The following is a 27,822-nucleotide window of genomic DNA, read 5'->3' on the forward strand; positions in this document are numbered from 1 at the left end:
TTTCACGGTTATATATCTAATTCCCAACTTTATTTACATGTAATAACAAAATTAATAACACAGGTGTCAAATTATAAGACTTATGTGTATTAAAAATACTAATTTTAACAAAGACATCCGCTTTTATGACCAGTTCAGTTCCGGCGTGATAAACTAGTTGTCTTCCTTCTCTTTGGGGCTGGTCCTTCTGGGCGACCAATGGAAGTAGGGGAAAATACACGAGTCTCGACATGTTGTTGTGAATGATAGTTGTCTATAAAAGGCTTTACTTTATACCAGACCTACAAGAAACAATAATTTTATGTTGGTATAGAAAATTAATATAGTAGATATACTGCTTAATGTTTGTTTTTTTCATTATAACAAAATATTCGGGCAAATTTTATATTTTAAGTTTTTAAAAGATAGTCACTTGGACAAATAACTTTCGGACGTTAAAACATTTAAACTGTGACATCATCTTATTTCTAATACCATTGCCTATTTGCTGCCATTATGGTAAAAAATTATGGCAACAGTAGTTTACCCATGTTCAAATCTCATAAATCAATTAAGAAGATAATAATCAAGTAAACAAACAAATACTGAGGGAATATAATGAACTCCAAAAGATGCAAGACCCAGTGCGTCGACAGGGTGAAGCAGATGAAGCAGTTATAAACCTTTCATTTCGAAAAATGCCAAATATTTGGTAATATCTACCTTCTCCTCTTGTAAGAGTTTGGTCGCAGCTTCTATATCCGGTGCCATGTATCTGTCTCTAGTCCATGGGCTGAAAAAAAAGGTATTACAATAATGACAAATTCTTTTATTCATATATTGCTGTACTGTAATCTTTTATAATCTGGTTAAAGCTAATTTCCCTCTGTTTGCAAAATATGTTGCCGTGTTAGGAAAATTAAGGTTATTTCTTTGAATTGGTTCTTTATATAAGTGGCATTTTACATTTGAATAAGAAAATAGAGTTACACGATTCGCACATCATAACTTCTAATGAATACATATGTTGCTAAAAATATAAATATAAAACATACAAAATATGTAGGCGTGGTAGGAAAATAAAGGTTATTTCTTCGAATTGGTACTTTTTATAAGTGGCATTTTCCATGTACTGTGTTTCGAGGCTAGATCAAAACTGACGAGGAAAGGTAACAACCGGCCACCGAAAGCTTGATTTTTGTAGAGCCTCGGTGGTCGAGTGGTCTAGCGCGTCGGGCATAGTGCAAGGCGATTTGGTGCCACGATATTTCAGTAGCATGAGTTCGAATCCCAGCAAGGGCAGAACAAAAAAATTTCTTCCGCAAATTTACAGATCTAACATTGTTGGACTGTTATTTAGACGAATTATGTATACAGAAAGTGTTTTCAACCTTGTATCACCATCACTGGTGATCCGATGGATAAAATCTGTCGTAGTAGAGTTGTCACTGGTTCAGACGTACTTATAATATAATTATTTCTGTGACTGCATCCTACTTTAATTTGTAAGATTCTCTACTATAGATAATTCAGCCGATCTGTAATATTCCATCTTCATGCCTTATATATCATGTACTGTGTTACGACGCTACATAAGAACTGACGAGAAAGGTAACACCCGGCCACCGAAAGCTTGATTGTTGTCGAGCCTAGGTGGTCGAGTGGTCCAGCGCGTCGGGTATACTGCAAGGCGATTTGGTGCCACGATATCTCAGTAGCATGAGTTCGAATCCCGGCTAGGGAAGAACAAAACATTTTCTTCCGCAAATTGACAGATCTAACATTGTTGGACTGTTATTTAGACGAACTATGTTTCAACCTTGTACCAACATCACTGGTGATCCGATGGATAAAATATGTCGTAGAGTTGTCACTGGTTCAGACGTACTTGTAATATAATTATTTCTGTGACTGCATCCTACATTAATTTGTAAGATCCTCTACGATAGATAATTCAGCTGACCTGTAATATTCCATCTTCATGCCTTATATATCATGTACTGTGTTTCGAGGCTAGATAAAAATCTGACGAGGAAAGGTAACACCCGGCCACCGAAAGCTTGATTTTTGTCGAGCCTAGGTGGTAGAGTGGTCTAGCGCGTCGGGCATACTGCAAGGCGATTTGGTGCCACGATATCTTAGTAGCATGAGTTCGAATCCCGGCTAGGGAAGAACAAAACATATTCTTCCGCAAATTTACAGATCTAACATTGTTGGGCTGTTATTTAGACGAACTATGTATACAGAATGTGTTTTCAACCTTGTATCACTATCACTGGTAATATGGATAAAATCTGTCGTAGAGTTGTCACTGGTTCAGACGTACTTATATATATATATTATAATTATATACAACTCGTCTAAACATCAGCCCAACAATGTTAGATCTGTAAATTTGCTTTCGCAAATTTTTTGTTCTTCCCTCGCCGGGATTCGATGCTACTGAGATATCATGACACCAAATCGCCTGCACTGTATCCGACGCGCTAGACCACTCGACCACCTAGGCTTCCCAAATAATAAAGCTTTCGGTGGCCGGGTGTTACCTTTCCTCGTCAGTTTTAATCTAGCGTCGTAATACAGTACATGATATATAAGGCATGAAGATGGAATTGTTACAGATCAGCTGAAATATCTATTGTAAAGGATCCTCCAAATTAATGCAAGATACAGTCACAGAAATAATTATATTAATAAGTACGTCTGAACCAATAACAACTATACAACAGATTTATCCATCGGATCACCAGCAGTGATGGTGAAACATGGCTGTGTACATTCTGTATATACAATTCGTCTAAACATCAGCCCAATAATGTTAAATCTGTAAATTTGCTTTCGCAAATTTTTTTTCTTCCCTCGCCGGGATTCGAACTCATGCTACTGAGATATCGTGACACCAAATCGCCTGCACTGTATCCGACGCGTTAGACCACTCGACCACCTAGGCTTTACAAATAATAAAGCTTTCGGTGGCAGGGTGTTACCTTTCCTCGCCAGTTTTAATCTATCGTCGAAACACTAATATATATTTAAAGAATTGGTAATTTATATTTATCGTGCGGTGACCAAGATATTCAATAAATATCAATTAAATCAAGATGGCGTCAATACAACTTTCGAGACTTAAAGTTTACCTTTAGAAACTTTGTTGTAATAGTTACAATATTTTCCGTACGCAAATCATGTTTGTTGATTGTTTTGTTAAGATAACTCATCTTGTGTAATTTGTGCAACTCTTCCAGAGGCCAGTTCTAAATGTCTGTATACGTACCCTACTACACTCCTTACTAATTTATAGACCTCTTCTAATGGTGGTGTAGATTTCAAAGGACGCAGAAATTCCATAGCTTGGCAAGCTGATAACAGTTCAATAGCAATAACTAAAATTCAAAAGCACGATTTAAAGAAAGTTGTATTTATCTCAAGATATAGTTTGCAAAATATACATTTTTTGCATAGTGTAATCATGAAAAGGCATTGTCTTTTTTTTCACTTGAACCATGAAAAAAATTAAACAATTTACGATTTACAAATCACATGCACCAAAAAATCTTCTTTTATTCTTACAAATGTAAACATTTGTCTGCGACTTTTTCCTCAATGTATCTCGTTTATTAAAGAAAATCTCGCTAGTCCACATAAGAAACATTTTCTCGATTCGCACTTTCCATAGACTGTGCACGTCGCGATTTAATGATGTAAACTTGTGTAATGGAGATATAAGTAAGTACAATTTAAGATAACTAGCTATTTGTTATGGTTTTGAGTTTGTTTACTGATTGAACAGATGTGTACCGAACTTCGAAAAATAACATTGAATAACCAATATCAATTAATGAATGAAACAAATGACTAACAGATATTGAAAAAATCCAGAAAAAAACATAAACATTAAGGTCTACATAAGCCTGTGATATTCTTACCCTGTTCAACATGTTCTACCACTCGTAAACACTTTCTTGCCGAAAATCCACCCATGGACACGTGATCTTCTGTTCCAGCACTTGTTGTCAAGGAATCTACTGATGCAGGATGGCACAAAACTTTATTTTCACTGACTAAAAACAAACATTTTAAATGATATTTATATAATGGTCGATGTAGTGACATATTTATTCACAATTATCTTTTGAATGTAAAAAAATATTTAATCTATTAAAAACATTCGAAAGTTTTTAACGATTTGAAGGTTTTTTAAATATTATCCATAATATAAAAGAACAGCTGCGTCTGGAGTGCATGCTATGCCTGACCTACAAATAGATAGGAGTAAACATTGAATGCAAATTTAATACAGGTTATTGAATGAACACAAAAAACCGTCATAAGGATTAATGAAAGCACTTAAAATTCTCTAGTTTTTTTGCGATAAAAATTCTATAACTCTGGAACAACAAAAGGTAAAACGTCGTCAAAGCGTGTACATCCCCTCCAATCACCATTCTATATAATTTGGTAGAGTTCGATTTATATCACTCAAGGCATACTTGAATATTGACATTTGAAATATAGCTTATTTTTCTAATATAAAACTCATATATAACCCTGGAAGGACAAAAGTGGAAATAGTCAAATTAAGTAAACAGACCTTCATACCTCCATCCTTTATAATTTTATACAGTTCAGAGTTGGGCATTCAAGGGATACTTGAGGAAGTGTGCGACAAATGGATAAATACTATTTTTGTAAAAATTTAAGTCCCATAACTCTGGAAAGATAAAGGTGAAATTCATTAAAAAAAAGTATAAAGACCATATTGTATGAGATTGAATTTCACTCAAGAAATTCATGAATTATAGTGCGACATTTTAAAATTGCCAATTTTTCGAAGGTTTAAGTCCCAGAACTCTTGAAGGACATAATACAGTCGTCAAAGAGTATACAGAGCCTCGAACTACCATCCTTATTCATTTTGGAGATGGTTAAGTTGAAAGATGGTCGCTGAAGGCATACTTGAATAAGTGAGACATGTGCAAAAATGCTGATTTCTCGAATATTAAAAGTATCATTACTCTGGTAAGACAAAAGTGAAAAGTGTACAAAGTATCAAGTCCAGAAAACAATGTCGGTCAAGTTATAGACCAGCAGAACAAATTCGTTAGGACATGATTGTGATGAAACCCTTGATTACATAATATGTTGTCAGCAGCAGCCGCCCATCCAGAAAGTATACAGAAGAAGATATGGGTCAGTCATTCTCATTGATGATTTTGTTATCAATTTCTTATTACATAGTTGTTATTGACCTAAATTATATTGACAGTGTTAAAGTTATGTGCAAACCATTATGCACGCTCCTTTTATCGCGACTTTAGAACAAAGGATGATAAGAGCCGTTGTTTGGTCTCTAATATTACAAAACATTGTGATAGTATTCAAGTCTTTGAAAATTGAGTTAATTTATTTGATAAATGAACAGATTGATATAATATAGACACTTTATTGCAGAAAGGTCACTCTTGATGTCATTATAATGTCATAATAGAATAGACAATGGAAACGGGGAATGTGTCAAAGAGTCAACAACCTGACAAAAGAGTAAAAAACAGCCCCAAGTCACCAATGGGTCTTCAATGCAGCAAGAGAATTCCCTCACCCCAAGATGGGCTTCAGCTGGTCCCTAAACATTAATTTATACTGGTTCAGCGAATGGACGCCATATAAACATATTGATATTGAAATTGACAGATTTGACATATTTGACCTTAAGTGGCCATTTTACACATTGTTTTTTGAACAAATAGATATGATCACATGACTTTCCCAAAAATAAATTTTACACAAACTAAAAAAATTGTAAACTGCATCTTTAAGCATAATATTTAGTGATAAAGTCTTGGCATATATCTAAATATCGATGACAAGATCTCAAATTAGGCTATTTTGGGAGTTCTGTAGTTTTGCCAAAAATATTAAGGATATTATTTGGTAGATTAATCAGGCTTTTTGTTTTTCGAATTCAAGGGGCCAATAAGTGGCCTTATCAAACGTTCTCCTTTCAATCCGATTAAACGTAAAATGGAATGCAAGACTACAAAATCTAGTAATCGTTCGAAAACGATTAACGGTCATTTCGGACAAGAATAAATCATGTCGTACGAGATTATTTGATTACATGATATTTCTCATTCCTAACATCTTGTCAATTTAAGACTTAAATAAACTTGTCAGGCGGAAATATTTAATCAAATGATACTGCCAAGACTTAAAATAGTCAGTTATTAGTAATATCTGTCGTCATTCTAAAAAAAGGAGCACTTAATATAACTCAGAAGAAACCAGCCAACAAGCGGTTTACTGGAACAGTAGCAATATATTCATTCGTTTTTGTATCTAAATGCTAATAATTCCATTTTCCTTTTGTGCAACAATAAGGTGATTTTACACTGCATGAAAATCCTAATGTTGCTGTGACTGAGTTTTTAAAGTACTCTGTCATTACCTTTCATGTAGCAGTATAGTATTACCTAAAGCAGCTGCAGTGCAATGTGCAATCATAAATCCGGAATTGAGACCTCCTTCAGGTGTAAGGAAAGCTGGAAGCTCACTGTAAGCTAATCAGAATATTGAAAATAAATATTTACAAAAATTCTTATATGTAGTGTGAATACATAGAAACGGACGTTAAAATGTATCTTTTAATAAACAAAATATGGGAAACTTATAGGTAAAAGGTGAAGAAAAAGACAGGAAACATGAAGTTCAACGCCTTATTCCATTTGCCCTTTTCTCATATTTTGTTTTTGTCTTAGATCAATTTTATTTTCACTGAAAACGTTGTGGTGCGTTATTGTTTGTTTTTATTGTTCTTTTTGATTATTTTGTTATGTTTTTATTTGTCCAATGCTGTTTTATTTAGGTTATTTTGTGGGTATAATTTTTCGGATTTATTGTTTCATTTTAGTCATATCTTAACAGTAACTGATTCCTATCAGGAAACTATTAGTATTTCTTTTTTCTGGCATTATGTTGTCATTTTATGTTCCATAGAAGCCCCTGTGCACTCATTTAGTATTATATTTTGTCATTAGTATTTAGCAAAAATATAGTATGTTTATGTCAACATTAGTTTTACTTCCAATTATTATATTATAGATCATTATTTCCGTAGGCCTCTTTTTGTTAATAAGATATGCCATTTTTTAGTCTGTTAATTTTTCGACACTTTTAGCTTGAGAGTTCTTGGTGAATACAAAATTATACCTGGATTGACAAGTCTTTCTATTCTTCTTTCGCTCATATTGGCTAATTCATGCACACCTATAGCTAAATAGTCTAAAGCCTGTAAAGCAAGAATAAAGAAGTCGGAAAGCAGAAAAGTAACATATACGAAACGTGGTAATGAGGAAAATAGTTGTCTTTTCAGCATGTACACACTCGCCATTTTTGTTAATTGTGTACTCAATTCTTTGGCCTACATGAAAAAATGGTACATGGTAAATAAGTCCATTGAGTTATTTTGTCAAGGAAATTCGTTTTTTCTTATTTCTAAAAAGTTCCAAAGACAAAAATTGACATTCCAGACTGCCGTTTTTCTTTTTTTGTATTAACTACAATTACAATATAAGATTTTTGTAAGGGTGAGCGTAGAGTATCAAATAAACAATATTTTGTTATTTATAATTGATTATATAATAACATCTTTATATTTGAGATATAAATTGAAAAGTCCTTAAATCGAGATGAAAAGGAAAGAGGACTGCAAATATCTAATAAAACATACGGGTATTCATATGCCTGTAAAAAGACAAATAACTTCGTCAAAGGTTGTCTTTTGTTATATCCTATTTTTCATTACTTTTTATGGGCTAGGTATTGAAAGCAGAACTTTGATGGCTCTGTAAATTTGAAGCAATTATGAGCATGACAAAATGTAAAAACACTTGTCTTTTGTTGAAGACGTTTACCTCAAGATGTCTTTTTTTGTCGTTGAGTTTTTGTTTTATTGATGTGTACCCCAGTGTTTTACTCCTTTTAGTCATATATGATAACCTCTCTAGAAAAAAGTAATTTAGTCCTTCAAAATACCAATAGCCACATACCAAACAGCATACTAAGCCAAATTCTTTATAGTCAGCATGTAAGTAAATGTAATGATTTAATTTCTCGCTCTATAAACGGGAAGAAAAACAAAAAAAAATGTATAGCAGTATAAAATTAGTTGTACTACATATAACAAAATGCCGGTAATCAGCCTATGTAACAGTTATACTCAAATTGTGTTTGAAATCATTTCCCACTATACCTTTGCCGGATATTCTCCATGGAAATTTCCTCCAGATATAATTTCCATCCTGTCTGCAAATACCATCTTGAACTTGTTAAGGATAAACTTAATTCTTGTTTGAAGTTAAACTACTTGGTATAGAATAATCATAAGTAGAAGTTGTTTTGAAAGTTGCTGGAGGATCATCAAGAATATAGGATTAAACATTTTTTCTAGAGGTTATGGAGCGATTAACTCACAAACTAAACATGTAATGAAAAGTGTACGAGACAGCAGCTTAACTTCAAATCAATAACCCTCTGAAAATCCTTATAATTCTTAACCAAAATATTTGTTATTTTTTTCTTTCAATTTCAACTTTCTTGGTACCACAGGATTCCTGTCATGCGTATCGTGCATGGATATATCACAATGAAATAGACATAGTGTGTCTTTTTATGTTGTAATGTTACACTACTGTCTCAGGTTAGGGTGAAGGTTGGCGCCTGTTAAAACGTTTATACCCGCTGCATTTTTATGCACCTGTCCTAAGTCAGGAGCCTGTTATTCAGTGGTTGTCGTTTGTTGGTGTGGTTAATAGGTGTTTCTCGTTTCTCGTTTTTTATATAGATTAGACCGTTGGTTTTCCTGTTTGAATTGTTTTACACTAGTCATTTTGGGGCCCTTTATATCTTGCTGTTCGGTGTGAGCAAGGGCTCCGTGTTGAAGGCCGTACATTGCCCAATAATTGTTAACTTTTTATACATTGTGACTTGGATGGAGAGTTGTCTCATTGGCACTGATACCACATCTTTTTATTTATATAGTGATTACATGGGTTACTAAAGTAGATTCGGCAACATGGACTATCAAAGTGTAAATCAAGGGGGAAATAATTCTAACGGACCAATCACATTCATATATTTGTAGATATGCAAATCATTTCCGAATTATTAAGCTATATACACATATTATATTAAATGCATACCTGAACAAGCGTGCTTCATACTCATGATCACTAAAATTTAAAAGATAAAGGCCAAGAAAAGGTACTTACATTATGATACATTGGTATATTTACCAGTATATTGTATATATGTCAATGTAAAAAGGATACAGGGTTATCTGTTGCACTATTAACTTCTGTGGTTAAAATTCCTTTCACAAAATCTATAGTGTCATTAACAATTCCATGGACCTACAAAATATCCCCATGTCATTCACAAAATCTATTGTGTCATTTACAATACCATGGACCTACAAAATATCCCCTTGTCATTCACAAAATCTATAGTGTCATTAACAATTCCATGGACCTACAAAATATCGTCATGTCGATCATTCACAAAATCTATTGTGTCATTTACAATACCATGGACCTACAAAATATCCCCTTGTCATTCACAAAATCTATAGTGTTATTAACAATTCCATGGACCTACAAAATATCCCCGTGTCATTCACAAAATCTATTGTGTCATTAACAATACCATGGACCTACAAAATATCACCTTGTCATTCGAATAAAAAATCTAGAGAATAAGGTTTTAAAAATATCAGATTTTTTTTTGTGGTATTATAATCGGTCTTCCCTGTTTTTGTATCATTAAAAAAATTGCAAATCACGGCTTTGTGACGACAGTATGCTTGACCCAGCCTTAAAACTGTGACACGGACTTATAACCGGCGTCATAATGTTTGACCCGATGTTGATAAGTTTGACCCAAATTTCTCAAGTCGACTTCTGATTAGCTGATAAAAAAAAGAAGAAAACTATTGTTTCTATAATGAAATACACGTAAATTCAATCCGATTAATTGATTGTCAGATTTTCATCATATTGACAATGTAAAATATCAGTTGCTTGACACATGAAGCGTTTGACTCGTTGGCTCCCCTCACTCCACCAGAAGCTTAATAGTGTAACTTGCAGCTGATATTTTACACTAACAAAAATCAGAGCACCAATCCGATGAAAATACAGATTATGTATCAACGCTTCGCTTATTAGGATCTGACAACGCTCCAGCCTTCCTACTACATTATAATTGTTTTTAAAGACCTTTCAGGATACTCTGGTTTTGTTGTAATGATACACACCTTCAAACATTTTGAGGCATTTCTTTGGTTGATTTGATCATTACCAGAACAGTATAAAGGAGTGATGTTAGATACTTGTTAGCGAAGGGTTGACACAGGATCTATATTTTTATCTGATTGGCTGAAAACCTGCTAATAGGTACAAACAAACTCATCGTTGCCCCTTTTTTGTAATGTGTTTCAGGTTGATGTTACCGCAAATTCATGGTAAGCTACCTTAACCAAAATGTTAACCCGATACGTGGTGGACGAACGAACGCTGAACAGACCGTCAAACATATTCTCCTATACTTTCATAGGCGGAGATAAAAAAAAGAAAATGCAATGCTGCAAAAAATGTGAACTACAATGATATGTATTGAACGGGGAAGGTATTCTTACCTGAGGACAACACCTTAATGTATAAGCATCTTGTACTCTATCACAAAATCGATGACTTTCTACAAAGTAAAAGTAACAAAGAAATACGTATTTAATAAAATTGATCGATATTAATTTGTATTCAGCTGAAGATTTCTAAACTTGTATTGTCTAAATTCGAAAAAAAAACCTTGAAAGAAATTAAGTGCACATATATCAATAAATATGTTTACTTATTACTCAATATAAAACCAACAATAATTCACTGCAGTAGCACACCAGGAAGATACCCCTAACTGATCAATGAAATCACTAGACAACGAGAATAACAACAGCTTTTTACAATGAAGTATATCCCAATTGATATGCACTACGCTTACAACTTTTAAATAATATATCAAGTTGAACTTGATTCTATATCGAGTTATATGAAAAGTAATTAGTTAAAAATTTATGTTACCTGCTATTTCTGAAGGATGTGTATCCGAATGCAATAGAGATCTCAATCTACTGGCCACATTTATCTGACCTTTGTGGGGTCGTATACTCTGAATATCTTTAAAATATGAGGATTCGTTCTATAGTAAGGTCTATATATTATATATGGACTAATAAAACATACACTGTATAATGAATTATCAAACATAGGATGAAATATACATTCTAAAATAAAATATTAATTACTAATTTATGTTGACTAAACATGCAAAAAGAACATATAATTTGCTCTTAAAATATTTGAAGTAACATTATATAATTGACAGTTTATTCATCTGATTGAAATACATATTCTGTGTAAACAAAGCATAAACACAAGATATGAATTTTAATCAGATTGCTGTTTATAAGACATTTTTTTTTAATTTCATGAGTTTGTTGGTTGTTGTACATTTTTGGGGATTCGATTTTCTACGATTTTTGTATAACTAAAATCGTGCAATGATGCATGATATTGAATCTATACTTACTACTGTCGAAAGCTCTGGTGGTCCCTTTCAGAACATCTAAGGTAAAGGCAGCTACTACATCAGCTTGTCTTGCTATTGACTCGGCACGTTCTACAGCTAAATATCAAATATACGTTTTAAATGAAACTGTGTTGGAGAAAATATTGGAATAACCTAGTTCAATTTTTTACAGATATATGTATATTAAATTGTTTCATCAGTCTGAATTTCTGCTGTATATCTACAAACATTTCAAGTAAATTTCATTTGATCTTTGGTACAAAGGTGCCAGTTGCAAGGAAAAATGTCTTTCCCTATCCACCAAACCATTGTTTTCCAGTGGCATTCAAATTTCCGCCCTTCTTCTCTGCCATCTCACCTTGCAGAATATAACTATTGTTAATAGTTGCTGGTCCAGAATAGTGAATATGCATAACATAATTGTAACTGGGTGTTAAACAAGAAACAATCAATCAAGCGTCTAATCTTTAAGCACGCTTTTAATAATAACGCATCTTAAATGTCTCCTTACCTTCCGCCCCGAGGGCTGCTATCAGCTGAGTTCCATTAATAAGAGCCAGTCCCTAGGGAAAATATGCATTTGATAAAACAGGATAGTTTTAAAACTTATACAGGGATAGCTGTATATTAGCATTTATAATTAAAGTACTGAAGTACTGAACATCGGATGACCGCAAGTTCTGGTGGATAGTCACAGGGACTTGTCTCAGAAAAAATAAAATATCTCTATACCTGAAAGTTAGGTTTAGGTACATAGATTTTTTTTTCGGAGACAAGTTCCTGTGTGGATGATGAATAAATGACAGAGAACTCAACCTCACCGTAATAATTATTATATTGTAGTGATATAATCATGGGACAATCATTTGTTATCAGTATAATCTGGTTTGTTGTTATATATTTTATTAAGATTTGTACAATGAGTTATATATATAGAAGATCATCTTAATAACTCTACCGGCAAATTTTCATCCATTTATACCATCATTTTATTCTACTATTCTAATGATAGTGCAGTGCAAGTGCATGGTGGACACTCTTCTGTAATAATTCATTTTTCTAATAGTTTTGATTTGAGTAGGCATTCATATTTCTCCCGCTAACTAATATGTATTGATGAAATTAATATATAACAAGCGATAAGAGATAATCATCCGCAAAATTTTTCGGTACGTGTGCATAGATATTAATGATTTTTTTACTTATATATATATATATATATTTCTCACGACAAAACATTTTCATATTATTTATTTATGTTCTTAAAAAATATTTTCATGAGTATTCATTGAAGAAATGAATTTATAACAGGCGATAAGGAATGTTATTTTGCACTCGATCATATCCGCGTATTTATACGAAATACGTTCGGTTATCAGTCAAAAACGCAAGTCACGTGGGTAGAAATGTCTGCGGCAACATAACACCGGAGTGCCCTCAAGGTCATCCGCTATAAAAATGGAGCGTGAAATTCATTTATGTTAGTTTATCGTTTTCTTTTTTTGTATATTTTTCTGTCTATTTGAGTTATAAAGAATGATTCAATTATCGTGACTAATTAATAGACTAACTGCATAAGTATGAAATAAAGGTTTTACCTCTTTAGGTCCAAGCTTTATTGGCTCTAAATTGTTGAACTCTAAAACCTACAAATAGTTATGTTATACTGTTTTGAATGTAATCATATCTAAGCATAGCTGATATTAAACCATTTTAAAGACACTGGGCTGATACCACTGCTGTTTATTTGTAGAACCCGGATATATGATCAGTCATGTAGTCAATATTCAGCACTTACACAATTTGTACATTTCTATCTAAAATCTACGGTTTATGAAATCATAACTTTAATAAAACTAAGGATCCAATCTCTATAGGCAAAAACTTACACATGTCGGATTTGGGAAGATTTGCTAGGGCATTTGCTTATCTTTGTTGTTTTTTTTTCTTCTTTTTTTTTGTATTAAAATAAGAAGATGCGGTGTATGATTGCCAATGAGACCACTCTCCACCAGAGACCATATGACATAGAAGCTAACAACTATATGTCACAAGACGGCCTTCAACAATGAGCAGAACCCATACAAAGGCCCCGAAATAACAAATGTAAAACAATTCAAATGAAAAAGATTGTTTTTTAAAACAATAAACGAAAAATAGGATATACAGCAACAAACGACAATCACTGAATTACAGGCTTCTGATTTGTTTGTTGTTATTTTCAAAAAATAATAATTTATGAGTTAGTTGGTGGTTCTTGACATTTGAAAAGTTAGTAACTGACGTAACCTGGTGAAGGCTCGTGCTAGACATAACAAATTCTAGGATTTTTATCTTTTAGTTTAACTTTGATGATTATTATAAATAACAATAATAAGAGAGTAACTTATATTTTAGACCTAGAATAGATTATTTTCAGACATAAAATAGATTATTGTCAGACATAGAATAGATTATTGTCAGAAAAAAGGGTCTTATAAGGAACATGCACCACTGTTATAATGAGTGTATGGAGATCGACAAAGCATATATCACACATAAATTATAAAAGAGAGTAATGAAGAAAAAAAACGTATGTGTTAACATATATATATCAAAATATAAAATATAAAAAATTTTAGATGTTAATTTAACTATCAGTTATCATTCAAAAAGATATATTCTGCATAGACAACTGGGTGTTGTCAAAGATCGTTTGTTGGCACCAATATGTTTTTTTTTCTCAACTTTCTAATCTATTTTGTCATTCATATTGACTTATTAACTTAGGTATACCACAAATTCCCTTATAATTTATGTGTTTTTACCTACTGCTTATAAAAAATTTCCGTATATATTAAAAGTTGCCTTTTGGTAGCTGATATCAAGGCTATATACTAAAAGGTTAGTTACCATGTCATCGAAGTTCTATAAATAAAACAGACATTAAAATTGAGTCCAATCACCTGCACAAGACCTCTTCGTGTCCTATATACAAGGACAATGTCTTGTGGGAATTTTACCAACATTTAGCGGGTCTTATCTGAGAGCAGATGCTGGATGGTGTCCTTTACACCTACATGAAGAACTATGATAACATACGCATTTATTATATGTTAAACAAATGACAATAACGATCTTTCACCTAAAGAACATGTGGCAATGTTTGTATAAGGCAAATAAGGTGATTTCTTACAAAGCAGATGACTCAAGAGAACATCAGATACCAATATTTATATGATATCTAAAGTAGTAACAATAATGAAACAAGAGTTTTTATCTCCACTATTTATTAGGCAAAAAGAGAACTTACATATTTTGCATCAGCCCATCCACTTTTAGGACTCCACATTTTACCCTCCCCCATCATTCCCAGTGCTAGATGCGATAGTGGTGCCAAATCTCCACTGGCACCAACTGTTCCTTTTTCTGGTATCCACGGTAAACAGGATGCTAGGTTTAAAAAATGTAACAAATATTCAGTAAAAGAAAATTTTAAAAAATACTAATACACATAATATTATCCATCGTCGGATATTTTTAAATACCTAAAAACAATGAATTATATTGAAAAACAACATACCATATATGTAGGTCAAGATGCAATCAAATAAAAGTTCTCCTCTGTTGGTCTACAAAGCAAGTGCTATACTTTTCTCGTCACACTTTAGCATTAATTTTAAGTAGAACCTTTCAAAAACGTTTATAACAAGGGTGATATATTTCATGTTTATCATTATGCCACCTCCACTCTGTGGCCGCAAAATATATATAGGCCCGTTATCCATGTTTTTTCATCATTCCGAAATCCAGCAGTTGTACAGACTTTTTGGCGTTTCGTTACGGATGACAAACTTTTCATGAAAGTACGACCCATAAACCTTAAAAAATCACGAAAATTGTATTTTCCAGCAGGAGATGGCGTTCTTGCCATCCCTATGCATCTGGTTTTCTTAGTGACATACTGCAATCTCAAAAGTCCGAAAAGGTTATAATTCAACAAATTGATCTATAAGATGTAGTTTTTACATTATGTCCCAAAATTTACTGCATCATTGCAAAACTAAATTTTACAGATACAGATTTTGATGTCTTGACTTTGTCTCGGTACTATACAGATCAACAAATAAAGACGATCTCCTGGATTGGATGTGGAGGTAGATAGAAAATAATTTTCAAGAACCATTAAATGACCTTAAAGACATATCGTAAGGTAGTTTGCGATGTAACAAAGTATTGGTTTTTATGCCAGTTTTATATGTTGCATGTTAAAATTAATGCCACTAACCAACACTCTCGATTTTTCCAGTGGCAAATAAAATTTCCAGCCCCCATCTTTGTCGAACCTCTTTTTATCTTTGAATTGGCAGTTTAATTTATTCTCGTCGTACAAGTTATTTTGGGATTTGAAGCATAGAACAACCTATCATTTTACCAACTAACTCGTTTCGTCTCAAGTTTAAAAGAACTTTGTTTTACAATGTACGCTCAGTTTGGAAAATAATTTACTGAAAAGTTCGTTGTAATTACACGTCAGACAAAGCTATTAGCTATATGGTGAACGACAATTTCTCGCTGTTCGTGCAAGACTCTAGTGAATACTTAATATAAAAAAAAGAAGATGTCAGGGTATGATTGCCAATGAGACAACTCTACACCAGAGACCAAATGACATAGCAGTTAACTATAGGTCACCGTACTTAACGCTATTTACATTGTAGTGGTTATATTTGCTCATGTAAGCCTCTTATTATAACAATTTGACCGCAAAAAGATATTACCATTAAACGCCTTAATATATTTTTTAAGATTTGCCATCGAGATTCCACTGTATCCTTTGGTTAAAACATTAATCCTAAGGGCCAATAACATCCTTGTCCTCTCTGGCGACAGCGGTGGTCCAACTCCTGCAAACAAAAACAGACATATCAAATAAGACAAATTTACTAAGTAGCTTCTTGCACATCCAGTGTTTGTAACTTTGTAATAACAGATCAGTTTTTGTTTACTATTTATCATTTGATTCAGGTGCTGATGTAAATCTTCTGTTATTGTTATTATTTTCATTATTTGAACTTCATAAAATTATGAACCGACTGTTTTAAAACTGGTCGGGACTCATTCGAGCAAAGTTGGTCTTGGGTGACTTTGGCTATTTTTGGCTCTGATGCATTACTACATTTTATATTTTTGGATTTCGAGCGTAAATGACGAAAGTTAGTCCAAAAACACGTGTTGTGCGAGCGGAAATCTGTAGCAACAATTTGTTATATGTATTTTTTTAACTGACTTACCTGCTGCATGCGATCTAATCAAGTTTTCCTGTAGCTCACTGCAAATGAAAGACAAAAGTAGCAGTGTAAAATGTTTACTGTCATGCAATTAAATGGGGAGATACGCAAAAAGAATATCCACAAAAGAGGTAATGATACAAAAAAAAACCTAAAAACAAACAGAATTGATACGCGAATTTAAGTTAATTCACCAAAAGTAAATACAATCTTTTAGAATTTAAAGGGATTCTGAATGATATAATTTAAACATTCTTATAAATGAATAAAATCGTAATTCAACGCTATGCATAAGTTTTGGAGACAGTTTTGATGAAAGTTGAACATTTTTCTATACAGCATTGTCATGTGCTGAAAAAATCAACATACCTTTAATTAAATCCTGGAACTTAGGAAATAACAAAACAGGCACTTCAGTTCTAAGATATAGGCAAAATATACCAGGCTTTTCAAATTTCATGCAATTTTTTTTTTCTTTTCAAAATTATCACTCAAAAATTGTTCTACAAAGATCACCAGTGTTTCGGCTTTTATTTGTTACCAAAATAACCAAAATATTATACATGCTTTCAAAGTTATACATTGTACCTATGCGTATAGGAACTATTTACACCTACTTTCCGATGTGATCCTTCTGAACGGGCCCGAATAAGTGGTGTTACACCCCTTAATCCTGACCAACTTAGTATTATCTTACGGCAATAATTTATCTTTCCCTTCTGAACCATGTCGAACTTATTAATATCTTATCGACTTGCCTTCCACTACTTTAACACTGGCAAGCTTAGTAATATTTTACATTACTAGTAACTTATCTTTCTCAACATTAACCTGTCGAACTTAGCAACATCTTACATTAACTTCTATTTTTCTCTAATCAACCCTGATGAACTTAGTAATATCTTACTTTAACTTATCTTTCTCTACATTAACCCGGGCGAACTTGCCGAATCCTGTTGTGATTCCATATACAACTGAAACAAAAGTACATTATATATAAAAACAAATGAGTTGTCGTAGCAATGGAGTGTTTTTATTAATTAGTGTTTCTAGTAGAATACCAGACCTTCTATCTTTATCTCATTTTAAAATGACTGAGGCACACAGCCTTAATCCTAACTTGAATCATTTTTTGTAAAAGCACAGCAAAATGTAAAAATAGGCAGGCAGAAGACACCAAGGAGTCAATCATAAACCATAAGTCGGAGACAAACAGACAAACAGACAAACAGACAAACAACAGGAATCTGATGTTCAGTAGTTGTCGTTTGTTGATGTGGTTCATAAGTGTTTCTCGTTTCTCGTTTTTTATATAGATTAGACCGTTGGTTTTCCCGTTTGAATGGTTTTACACTAGTAATTTTTTGGGGCCCTTTATAGCTTGCTGTTCGGTGTGAGCCAAGGCTCCGTGTTGAAGACCGTACTGTGACCTATAATGGTTTACTTTTATAAATTTTGACTTGGATGGAGAGTTGTCTCATTGGCACTCATACCACATCTTCTTATATCTAAATAACGTAGTCAAAACGCCAAATAGCAACGAACAGTAAATATCAAAAGTATCCATTTTCCATTGATATCCCGAGTTTTCTAGATTTGGTCGAAATTTAATTACTCTAATGGGTGAATGGCCACCTGGTCTTCTCAGATCCGGCAATACAAACCCACACTAAAGAGGGGTGTTCGTTTGGATCTGCGGGATGTATAAATACGCAGTAACGTCCAATTGGAATTGGGACGTTAAATTGATTTCATGCTCTCTGCACACTACAGAACGTTTTTCATTTCGGTTGACCGACTTTTAAGAACCTATCAATTAGGTCAATTTGTTATTGTCCTGAAGGAACATGATATATTTGCCACTGGTCGTTAAGCAAACGTCAATTCATCAATTAATCAAAAATTAATGAAATAATTAATAATTAAAAATAATCTTACGTTTGTTTTTATCCACAATATCTTCTAAGAGATCTCTGGCTTTCTGAACTTTCTGTTCTGCATCAACTGTCATCTACAATTACATGTTAAAACAGGGTTAAAATGAGCCCTATATGCCATATATTGCGTGTATGCAAAACTGGTCACCATACTGACTACACTGCTTAAATTAGAATACATACTACTAGAAAACTAATTAAAAATTCAGTCATATATCAATATCTTGTATATTACCGATATTACCGATATTACCGATATTACCGATATAACCGATATTGAACGAATATTGTGTTTCTGGTCATTAATTCTAGAAATCAAAACAAGCACATGTAAATAATGGTATTAATTTTTTTTGGAGTGTTAAAAATTCTTTAGAGGTTTTAGATAAAATATATGCTTTTGGTGGTCCTTTTAATTCTGTTGACAGTTATGATTTTTCTACTCTCTATACTACACTTCCACACAATCTTATCAAGGAAAAGTTTTCATATTTAATTAAATGGTCTTTTGAAAAATCTCATTACAAATTTATTTGCTGTAACTCGTTTAAAGCCTTTTTCTGTAACGAAAAAGGAAAGTATGCTAGATACACTTACTGGAAATGTGAAGATATGATTGAAGCTTTAAATTTTCTCGTATATGTACGTTTCGGCGATAGAATGTATCGACAGGTAGTAGGTATTCCTATGGGCACTAACTGCGCCCCTTTAATAGCAGATTTATTCCTGTATTGCTATGAATCTCAGTTTATGACCAAACTCAGTAAAGACACGTCATTGTTACATTTGGTTGATACATTCAACAATACCTTCCGTTATCTAGATGATATTTTTTCGTTAAATAATCCAGAATTCTCTAAATATACTACCGAAATTTACCCAATAGAACTTACTTTAACTAAATCTAACATAAACAGCAGTAGTTGTCCTTTTCTGGATTTGGACATTTCAATCTCTAAAGGAAAACTCCATACGAAAATTTACGACAAAAGAGACGATTTTTCATTCCCTATTGTTAAATTTCCTTTTTTAGACGGCGATGTTCCTTTGGCTCCATCATACGGTGTATATATATCCCAACTCGTTCGTTATGCCCGTGTGTATAGTGATGTCATAGATTTTAACGAACGTAATCAATGCATCACTGGTAAATTATTAAATCAAGGATTTCGTTACCATAAATTACGTAAAACTTTTACGAAGTTCTTTCATAGATACAAAGATTTGATTAGTAAATTTGGCTGTACTTGTAGAAAACTGATTAAAAACGGTATTTCACATCCTAAATTTTACGGTAATATTGTACTTAAAGCGTGGAAATCACTATGTGATCCGTGTAAACTCATCGAACCTTTAAACAGGCTCATTAGTAAAGGTTATCTTACCAATGTTGTAATTAGATCTTTGAATATAGTTTACATTGGCACTAATTTCGATTTTGTCATCAGCAAATTAAAACATAACTAAATTTGTATTTTTTTCAAGTGGGATGTATAAAGACACACCCACGTTCGTTTAGATCTATAAAGAGGTTAAACTCCTAACTATCCTACTGTCTGTCGATACATTTATTTTTGGCATTGTACTAGTCATGTCTTCTTTGACTGTCCATGACGTTAAAATACTAAATCCCTGGGATGTGTTTTAGTTGATTTTAGTCTCTGATGCATGATTTTTTATTATTAACTGTTTTGGCTTTTAACTAGCTGTCAGTAACTGCGAGTACTCTCAAATCGTACTTTCTTGTTTATTTGACCTGTTGATACTAATTGTATTGCTTTTTTGTTATTTAATGTTATTCAGGGTTATATCTGGTCTATATACCAGCTTTGATAAGTGTTTGGTATAACTATAAATTTTTACTTCGTACTATGAACATCAAAAAATATTTATTTTGTAAAAGTATTTCCTTTCTCTATTGGTACTGTACACGTATACCTAACAACAAAATTATTTTCATTTACCTGTGTTTAAAGTTATTGCATATGGATGGTATTTTTGTTCGATCATATTGTTTTTCTTTTATTGTTTAACATTTCTTACCTATATAACATGTTACTTTTATTATTCTTCCCTTAGTTTATTTATTTTGTATTCTAAATTATTTATTTTGTAAAAATATTTCCTTTCTCTATTGGTACTGTACACGTATACCTAACAACAAAATTATTTTCATTTACCTGTGTTTAAAGTTATTGCAAATGGATGGTATTTTTGTTCGAGCATATTGTTTTTCTTTAATTGTTTAACATTTCTTACCTATATAATATGTTACTTTTATTATTCTTCCCTTAGTTTATTTATTTTGTATTTACATTGTGTCATAGGTCAAATTTATTTGTTCAGTGTATGTTCAATGGTGTTAATATGTCCTTTGATTGAGTTAAGCTATTTCAGTTGATATTTTATAGTGTGTCTTTCTATGTTGTGATGTTACACTATTGTTTCAGAAAAAGGGTGAAGGTTTGGTACCATTAAAACGTTTAAACCCGCTGCATTTGTTTGCACCTGTCCTAAGTCAGGAATCTGATGTTCAGTAGTTGTCGTTTGTTGATGTGGTTCATAAGTGTTTCTCGTTTCTCGTTTTTTATATAGATTAGACCGTTGGTTTTCCCGTTTGAATAGTTTTACACTAGTAATTTTTTGGGGCCCTTTATAGCTTACTGTTCGGTGTGAGCCAAGGCTCCGTGTTGAAGACCGTACTGTGACCTATAATGGTTTACTTTTATAAATTTTGACTTGGATGGAGAGTTGTCTCATTGGCACTCATACCACATCTTCTTATATCTACGATGATCTAGATGTAAATATCATTATGAAAAGTCACCTTTATTAAGTAATGTCCTTTTCCAAGTCTGACCAAGTCATCCAGTGACAAGCTGTTACCATCCAAAGATAAATACTACAAAAACAAACAAAAAAGGTTTAGCTAAGAGTGAAAGTTCATTTGATTAAGTGTTTCATTCAGTACCTATAGTGTATTAAAATATGAAAGACCTGCCTGTGCCTGCAATGACGATAGCGTATGTGTTATTATTCTCTTGTATTTATAGTACATTATAAAGCGGAGCCCCATCTCAAATTAGAACAATATTGATTGCCATTGTTGCATTAAAGTTTTGACAAGAACTTCGAATAGAACTTTCTTGTGGTGTTGGTATTTTTTAATCGGATTTGATAATAAAAGTCTATGCACATTTTTTTAACAAAAAGATTCGTGTACAAGCAGTGTAATTTGATCAAGTAGCAACTAAGGGATCAACAGTACCACATGGATTTTGCAATTGGCTTTAAAGTAATAACAATAGGTCAGTATCTATGACATCAAACTGGTATTTTCTGCTTCCCCGTCAAAAATTCAGTTCACGAACGATATATATCCTATGGACTGTTACCTAGTTAGATGGCACATACGAAATCCATCTAAACGTGTGAATTTAGTACAAAGCAAGATGCATGTACATATCACATTAACATGTTCTCTACTTGAATATGGTTGGAAGGTAACCCGCTTGACGTTTAACCATTAACCACCCTTTGGAATCGAATAATCTTAAGCTTCCAATGTTACAAAGTTCTCCAGTTTTTTTCCTGCTGTATATGTATATACACCGCATGTTTGAAGTTGTCTCTGTAAACGAAATTCCCTTAGCTGTAAAATAATGTATAATGAAAAACTAAGTTTATTTATAGTGGCAATACTTTTAGGCAAATCAACTTCACATTAACAGTATTCGGTGACAAGCTCACAAAAAACATTTAATTATGGTGAAACTGTTCTTAGGGTGGTAATTGGTTCTAAAAATAAGTATATATTAGCAAGAATATACTATCTCGTTTTAAACTTAATCCCCTCTGCAGGCCATATTGGTTACCAATGGGCACTAAATCATTGAAATAGTACCTTACCCGGAATCTTCCAGTCAAATATGAGTTAAATCAGCTTAACGATTCTCAGAAAGAATATTTAATAAATTTCCCATTAATTGGAAAATATAAACCTATTGTTTGGCAGGTAAGCATTAAATACAGCATACTTTTAGTTCTTGCCAAATACTACCACGCAATTATTTCAGAGTTTCCCCAAAAAGTACCTAACGTAATGATAGTCAATCTGAAAGCTAATGCTCCTAATAAGTTTAATGGTTATAAAATTCAAATAATGGAAAAGGATACCCATGCAAGAAGACTACACGAGAAATGTCAAAAGGGCGGAACTGCAGAGAATTTACAAAATGCTTAAATCTTTTTAATAAACATAATTCTATGCATATGCATGGGGTAAGAAATGAAATGCTGTTAAATGTTCGAAATGAAGATGATAACATTAGATATATATATAAAAAGACTCACCTCTCTCGCTGTCTCCACGCTGGCTTCTGGTCTTGAATGTGTTAAGGAGAATTCTCTCGTTGATATTTTGATATTGCAACTTAGAAAAAATCTTTTTAAACCAATTTATATTGCAGATTTTGTTTATTCATAATGAAGGATACATTTTTTCTTCAACGTACACAGGTTCTGCTGGACCTGTCACTGGACTGGACATATCACTGTCCAGAACTAAAAAAACATAGTGGAAATCAGATATAAGAAAAATCTATAGTTTGAATCTACAATGTCATTGCATTAAAAACCTTTTAATGTGTTCTATGAAGTTACAGTCACCAATATTAGAGTGTATGATAGCATGATTTTATATCAGCATGAAAAGTACTTGAGCTTGCCTTCGGTTAGTCCGAGATTGCTCTGACCTCAGGCGTCGAGCTTTCTTTAACTGTAAGCATTTCTTATTCGGAATAATATTATACAATTTCTGTCTTTTGATGAGGTAAATATGTGGGTTTTTTTGCCTTTAAAAACTGGTATTCATTGAGGTCAGTGGCCGAAGTGAATATCAGTTTTTGAGCATTCAGCTAAACTACATATTTACCTAAACAAAAGACAGTATGTTATTCCATATTCCAAGAGAAAACAATGTATTTGATGACTATTATTTACCAAAACCAATTAAACTTCAGACATACGTGTAAAAAACACGCGACGTTTAGCTCAGGGAATATTATTAGTTATCTTGGTGTAATCAGGGGTGTACAGAATTTTACACCGTTGTTGAAAATTCATACACCCTGAGGCGCAGTCGAATAGGTGTATGAATAGACGTATTTACACTTGTATGCAAATTTGTCCGCCATTACGTAAAATCACACAGGTTCCCGTAAACTTTGACATCATAATTCAAAACATTTGACGTCACAATTAAAAAGTGATTGTTGCCTGACGTCAAAAGGTGATTCGGAGTAGATCTAAGGTCATTCGGAGGCAAAATATAGCTAAATACCAAAATAGTAAATACGTTTATTTTCAACAACGGTGTAAAATTCCGTACACCCCTGATTACACCAAAATAACGAATTTATTTCTTATGAACAATTCCTTTACTTATAGAATAACTAATCGAAGAATTCAAATAGAGAAAAATATTCAACGAGTGACCGAACAACACATTAATTCACGAATGCGCGTAGCGCATGAGTTAATTATCAGTGTTGTTCGGTCACGAGTTGAATATTTTTCGATATTTGAATTCTTTGATTGGTTATTCTTTTTATTACATTGGCAAATGGCTTTTTTATGAAATTAAAGTAGAAAACGTAAGGAACTATATCTTTTTCTACGCATTCACAATTTGTTTTGATCCGACATTATCGACGTCTTGACAACGCCTATTGTTGTATGACGTCAGAGGAGTGAAATAACCACGTTTATTTCACATGTGAAATTATCGGTTTTTATTTCACTGGGAAATCAATATAATTCATTGCAACCAATTTAATAATCATTTTTAAACCGGGATGTAAAATTGAAAAATGCTAATGAAAAATTTCCAGTGTAACATTTTTTCAACGTTGATGTTGCTGCGTATTGTCAAGTCCTTTTTTTTTTTATTTTTGGGAAATTCAGAAAAAAAAAATTGTTTTTTAAATTTAAAAAAAAAAAAAAATTTACAAATGTTTGTCCTCAAATTTATTTATTTTTTATATATTGTTTTTTTTTTTGACATTTTATTTATCTATTTTTTTTAATTTTTTTTTACATTTTATTTTTTTTCTTTATTTTGGCAAATTTTTTGTTTTTTAATTTTTTGGCAAAATTTTATTTATCCCGGGGTGAACAAGGGTGGGGTGTTATTTGCATCGTGGTATTTAACCAATCAGCAATTGCAGTATTTTTGCTGCATAAGAAATAATACTTTTTACTCGGGTGCATATAGCTTATCACAGGCTTTGATAGTTTCTATTTGCTAGTAATTTATTCACAACTTTATAAGACGATTTAGAGCTTGACATTTTGTAAATACAACTGTCTGTTATTGAAGACGGTATGCCTCTTGATATCTTTTGGTTATTTGTGTCGGTGAGTTGTTGTCTTATTGGCGAATACCCACATCTTCTTTATATCTAAATTAAAATTCATATCACACAAATCAATTGCGTCATAGTGACCTACTTTGGGTTTGAAGTTGTCGAACCAAACAGATACTGGCTTTATTAAAGTGACATATAAAAATTAAGAAACGTGATATGATGTTCAATGAGACAGCTATCCCTATGGACAAAATGACATAGGTGTGAACTGTTATAGGTCACCGTTCGGCCGAACAAAACTCATCAACTATATAAGGTTCCGATATAACAAACTGTGAAACAATTTAAAAGAGAACCAACTGTCTGATATAAACAAATAACATTTTAAAACGGAAAAAGGAAAACGGATAACAATAACAGTGACAAACGGCAACCAGCGACAGTCACTTGACTATAGGCTCCTGACTTGGGACAGGCACTCAATGAATGTGGCAGGGTTTCTCGATGAGGCAGAGTCGTAACATGGGAAAGTTGTGAAACAAAACTACATTAAAAAATACTGTAAAAATCATATAAAAAAGGTTTGAAAGGTCCATCTCTTAAGTTCAAAATCTGAAATCGAATGTAAAAGTTAATCAAAGACAAAAGAATGTGAAATATGAGTCCGTAAATGGTTTTGTCTTATACAATTCGATGACTGAAGACTTCACGGTGTTCAGGAACTGATCAACCTATAGATAATGTAACCTCGGGTGGTAGAAATGCATGCTGATGACTAAAGACTTCACGGTGTTCAGGAACTGATCAATCTATAGATAATGTAACCTCGGGTGGTAGAGATGCATGCTGATGACTGAAGACTTCACGGTGTTCAGGAACTGATCAACCTATAGATAATGTAACCTCGGGTGGTAGAGATGCATGCTGATGACTAAAGACTTCACGGTGTTCAGGAACTGATCAATCTATAGATAATGTAACCTCGGGTGGTAGAGATGCATGCTGATGACTAAAGACTTCACGGTGTTCAGGAACTGATCAACCTATAGATAATGAAACCTCAGGTGGTAGAGATGCATGCTGATGACTAAAGACTTCACGGTGTTCAGGAACTGATCAACCTATAGATAATGTAACCTCGGGTGGTAGAGATGCATGCTGATGACTGAAGACTTCACGGTGTTCAGGAACTGATCAATCTATAGATAATGTAACCTCGGGTGGTAGAGATGCATGCTGATGACTGAAGACTTCACGGTGTTCAGGAACTGATCAACCTATAGATAATGTAACCTCGGGTGGTAGAGATGCATGCTGATGACTAAAGACTTCACGGTGTTCAGGAACTGATCAATCTATAGATAATGTAACCTCGGGTGGTAGAGATGCATGCTGATGACTAAAGACTTCACGGTGTTCAGGAACTGATCAACCTATAGATAATGTAACCTCAGGTGGTAGAGATGCATGCTGATGACTAAAGACTTCACGGTGTTCAGGAACTGATCAATCTATAGATAATGTAACCTCGGGTGGTAGAGATGCATGCTGTTGACTGAAGACTTCACGGTGTTCAGGAACTGATCAACCTATAGATAATGTAACCTCGGGTGGTAGAGATGCATGCTGATGACTGAAGACTTCACGGTGTTCAGGAACTGATCAACCTATAGATAATGTAACCTCGGGTGGTAGAGATGCATGCTGTTGACTGAAGACTTCACGGTGTTCAGGAACTGATCAACCTATAGATAATGTAACCTCAGGTGGTAGAGATGCATGCTGATGACTAAAGACTTCACGGTGTTCAGGAACTGATCAACCTATAGATAATGTAACCTCGGGTGGTAGAGATGCATGCTGATGACTGAAGACTTCACGGTGTTCAGGAACTGATCAACCTATAGATAATGTAACCTCGGGTGGTAGAGATGCATGCTGTTGACTAAAGACTTCACGGTGTTCAGGAACTGATCAACCTATAGATAATGTAACCTCAGGTGGTAGAGATGCATGTTTGAACCTGCATACCAAGTCACAATATTGACTGTTAATTACTAATTTTCGGAGAATTGAAAATGGGCGGGCACATGTACGCGCAACAAAATTGACAACGAGGTTACTCCTTAGTCCACTTACATTTTTTGAGGCTTACTAATTATACAACAAATCAAATGTAGTTTGCTGTATTTTTTAATGCTTCTCGTAATTTCAATATTCGTAGTTATGATTTCGTATTAGATTAGACAAGATGTTTCTTTGCGAAGCAATAAAATATGCTGTAATCATTACTATAAGTAGTTTTATCATTATGATATTCATCATCATTATTATAATTATCATTATTATCATTAATTAAGACACTGACCCACAGTAACAAAATCATTGTCATCCAGTACATGTTTAATGGCGTCATCTTGATCTAAAATTGCCCCTCCTTTGGCTTTTCTCACTTCGAATACTTTTTCTATAGCATGACCCGAGGAACTCTTGGCTTTGTAGTATCTCCTTAATGTCTCCTCTCCCAGCCATTTTACACTCTCGGCCCCTTTGCATGGTACAGCAAACCAATCTCCTCTCACTCGAGCAGATAGTTTCATTATTTTGAAGTTCTATCTTTATCCGATAAGA

The 27,822-nt window shown here is 33.3% G+C and overlaps 1 protein-coding gene across 1 annotated transcript; it reads right to left on the reverse strand.

Annotated features, from left to right (window-relative positions):
• On the reverse strand, window positions 1-27,822 carry LOC127698634 (histidine ammonia-lyase-like). Its single transcript, XM_052202233.1, has 22 exons — window positions 27,560-27,822; window positions 23,320-23,386; window positions 23,177-23,207; window positions 21,651-21,725; window positions 18,825-18,897; window positions 17,794-17,860; window positions 16,890-16,927; window positions 16,377-16,502; window positions 14,909-15,048; window positions 13,215-13,262; window positions 12,128-12,179; window positions 11,617-11,712; window positions 11,109-11,204; window positions 10,670-10,728; window positions 9,306-9,386; window positions 8,228-8,293; window positions 7,186-7,264; window positions 6,450-6,536; window positions 3,906-4,040; window positions 3,254-3,362; window positions 703-772; window positions 1-281 (listed from the first exon to the last, which is right to left on the reverse strand). The coding sequence occupies exons 1-22, from the start codon at window positions 27,789-27,791 to the stop codon at window positions 135-137; spliced, it is 1,974 nt and encodes a 657-aa protein (XP_052058193.1). The 5' UTR covers window positions 27,792-27,822; the 3' UTR covers window positions 1-134.

Source organism: Mytilus californianus, unplaced genomic scaffold, assembly GCF_021869535.1.
Source record: "Mytilus californianus isolate M0D057914Y unplaced genomic scaffold, xbMytCali1.0.p SCAF_1, whole genome shotgun sequence".
Lineage (NCBI taxonomy): Eukaryota > Metazoa > Mollusca > Bivalvia > Mytilida > Mytilidae > Mytilus > Mytilus californianus.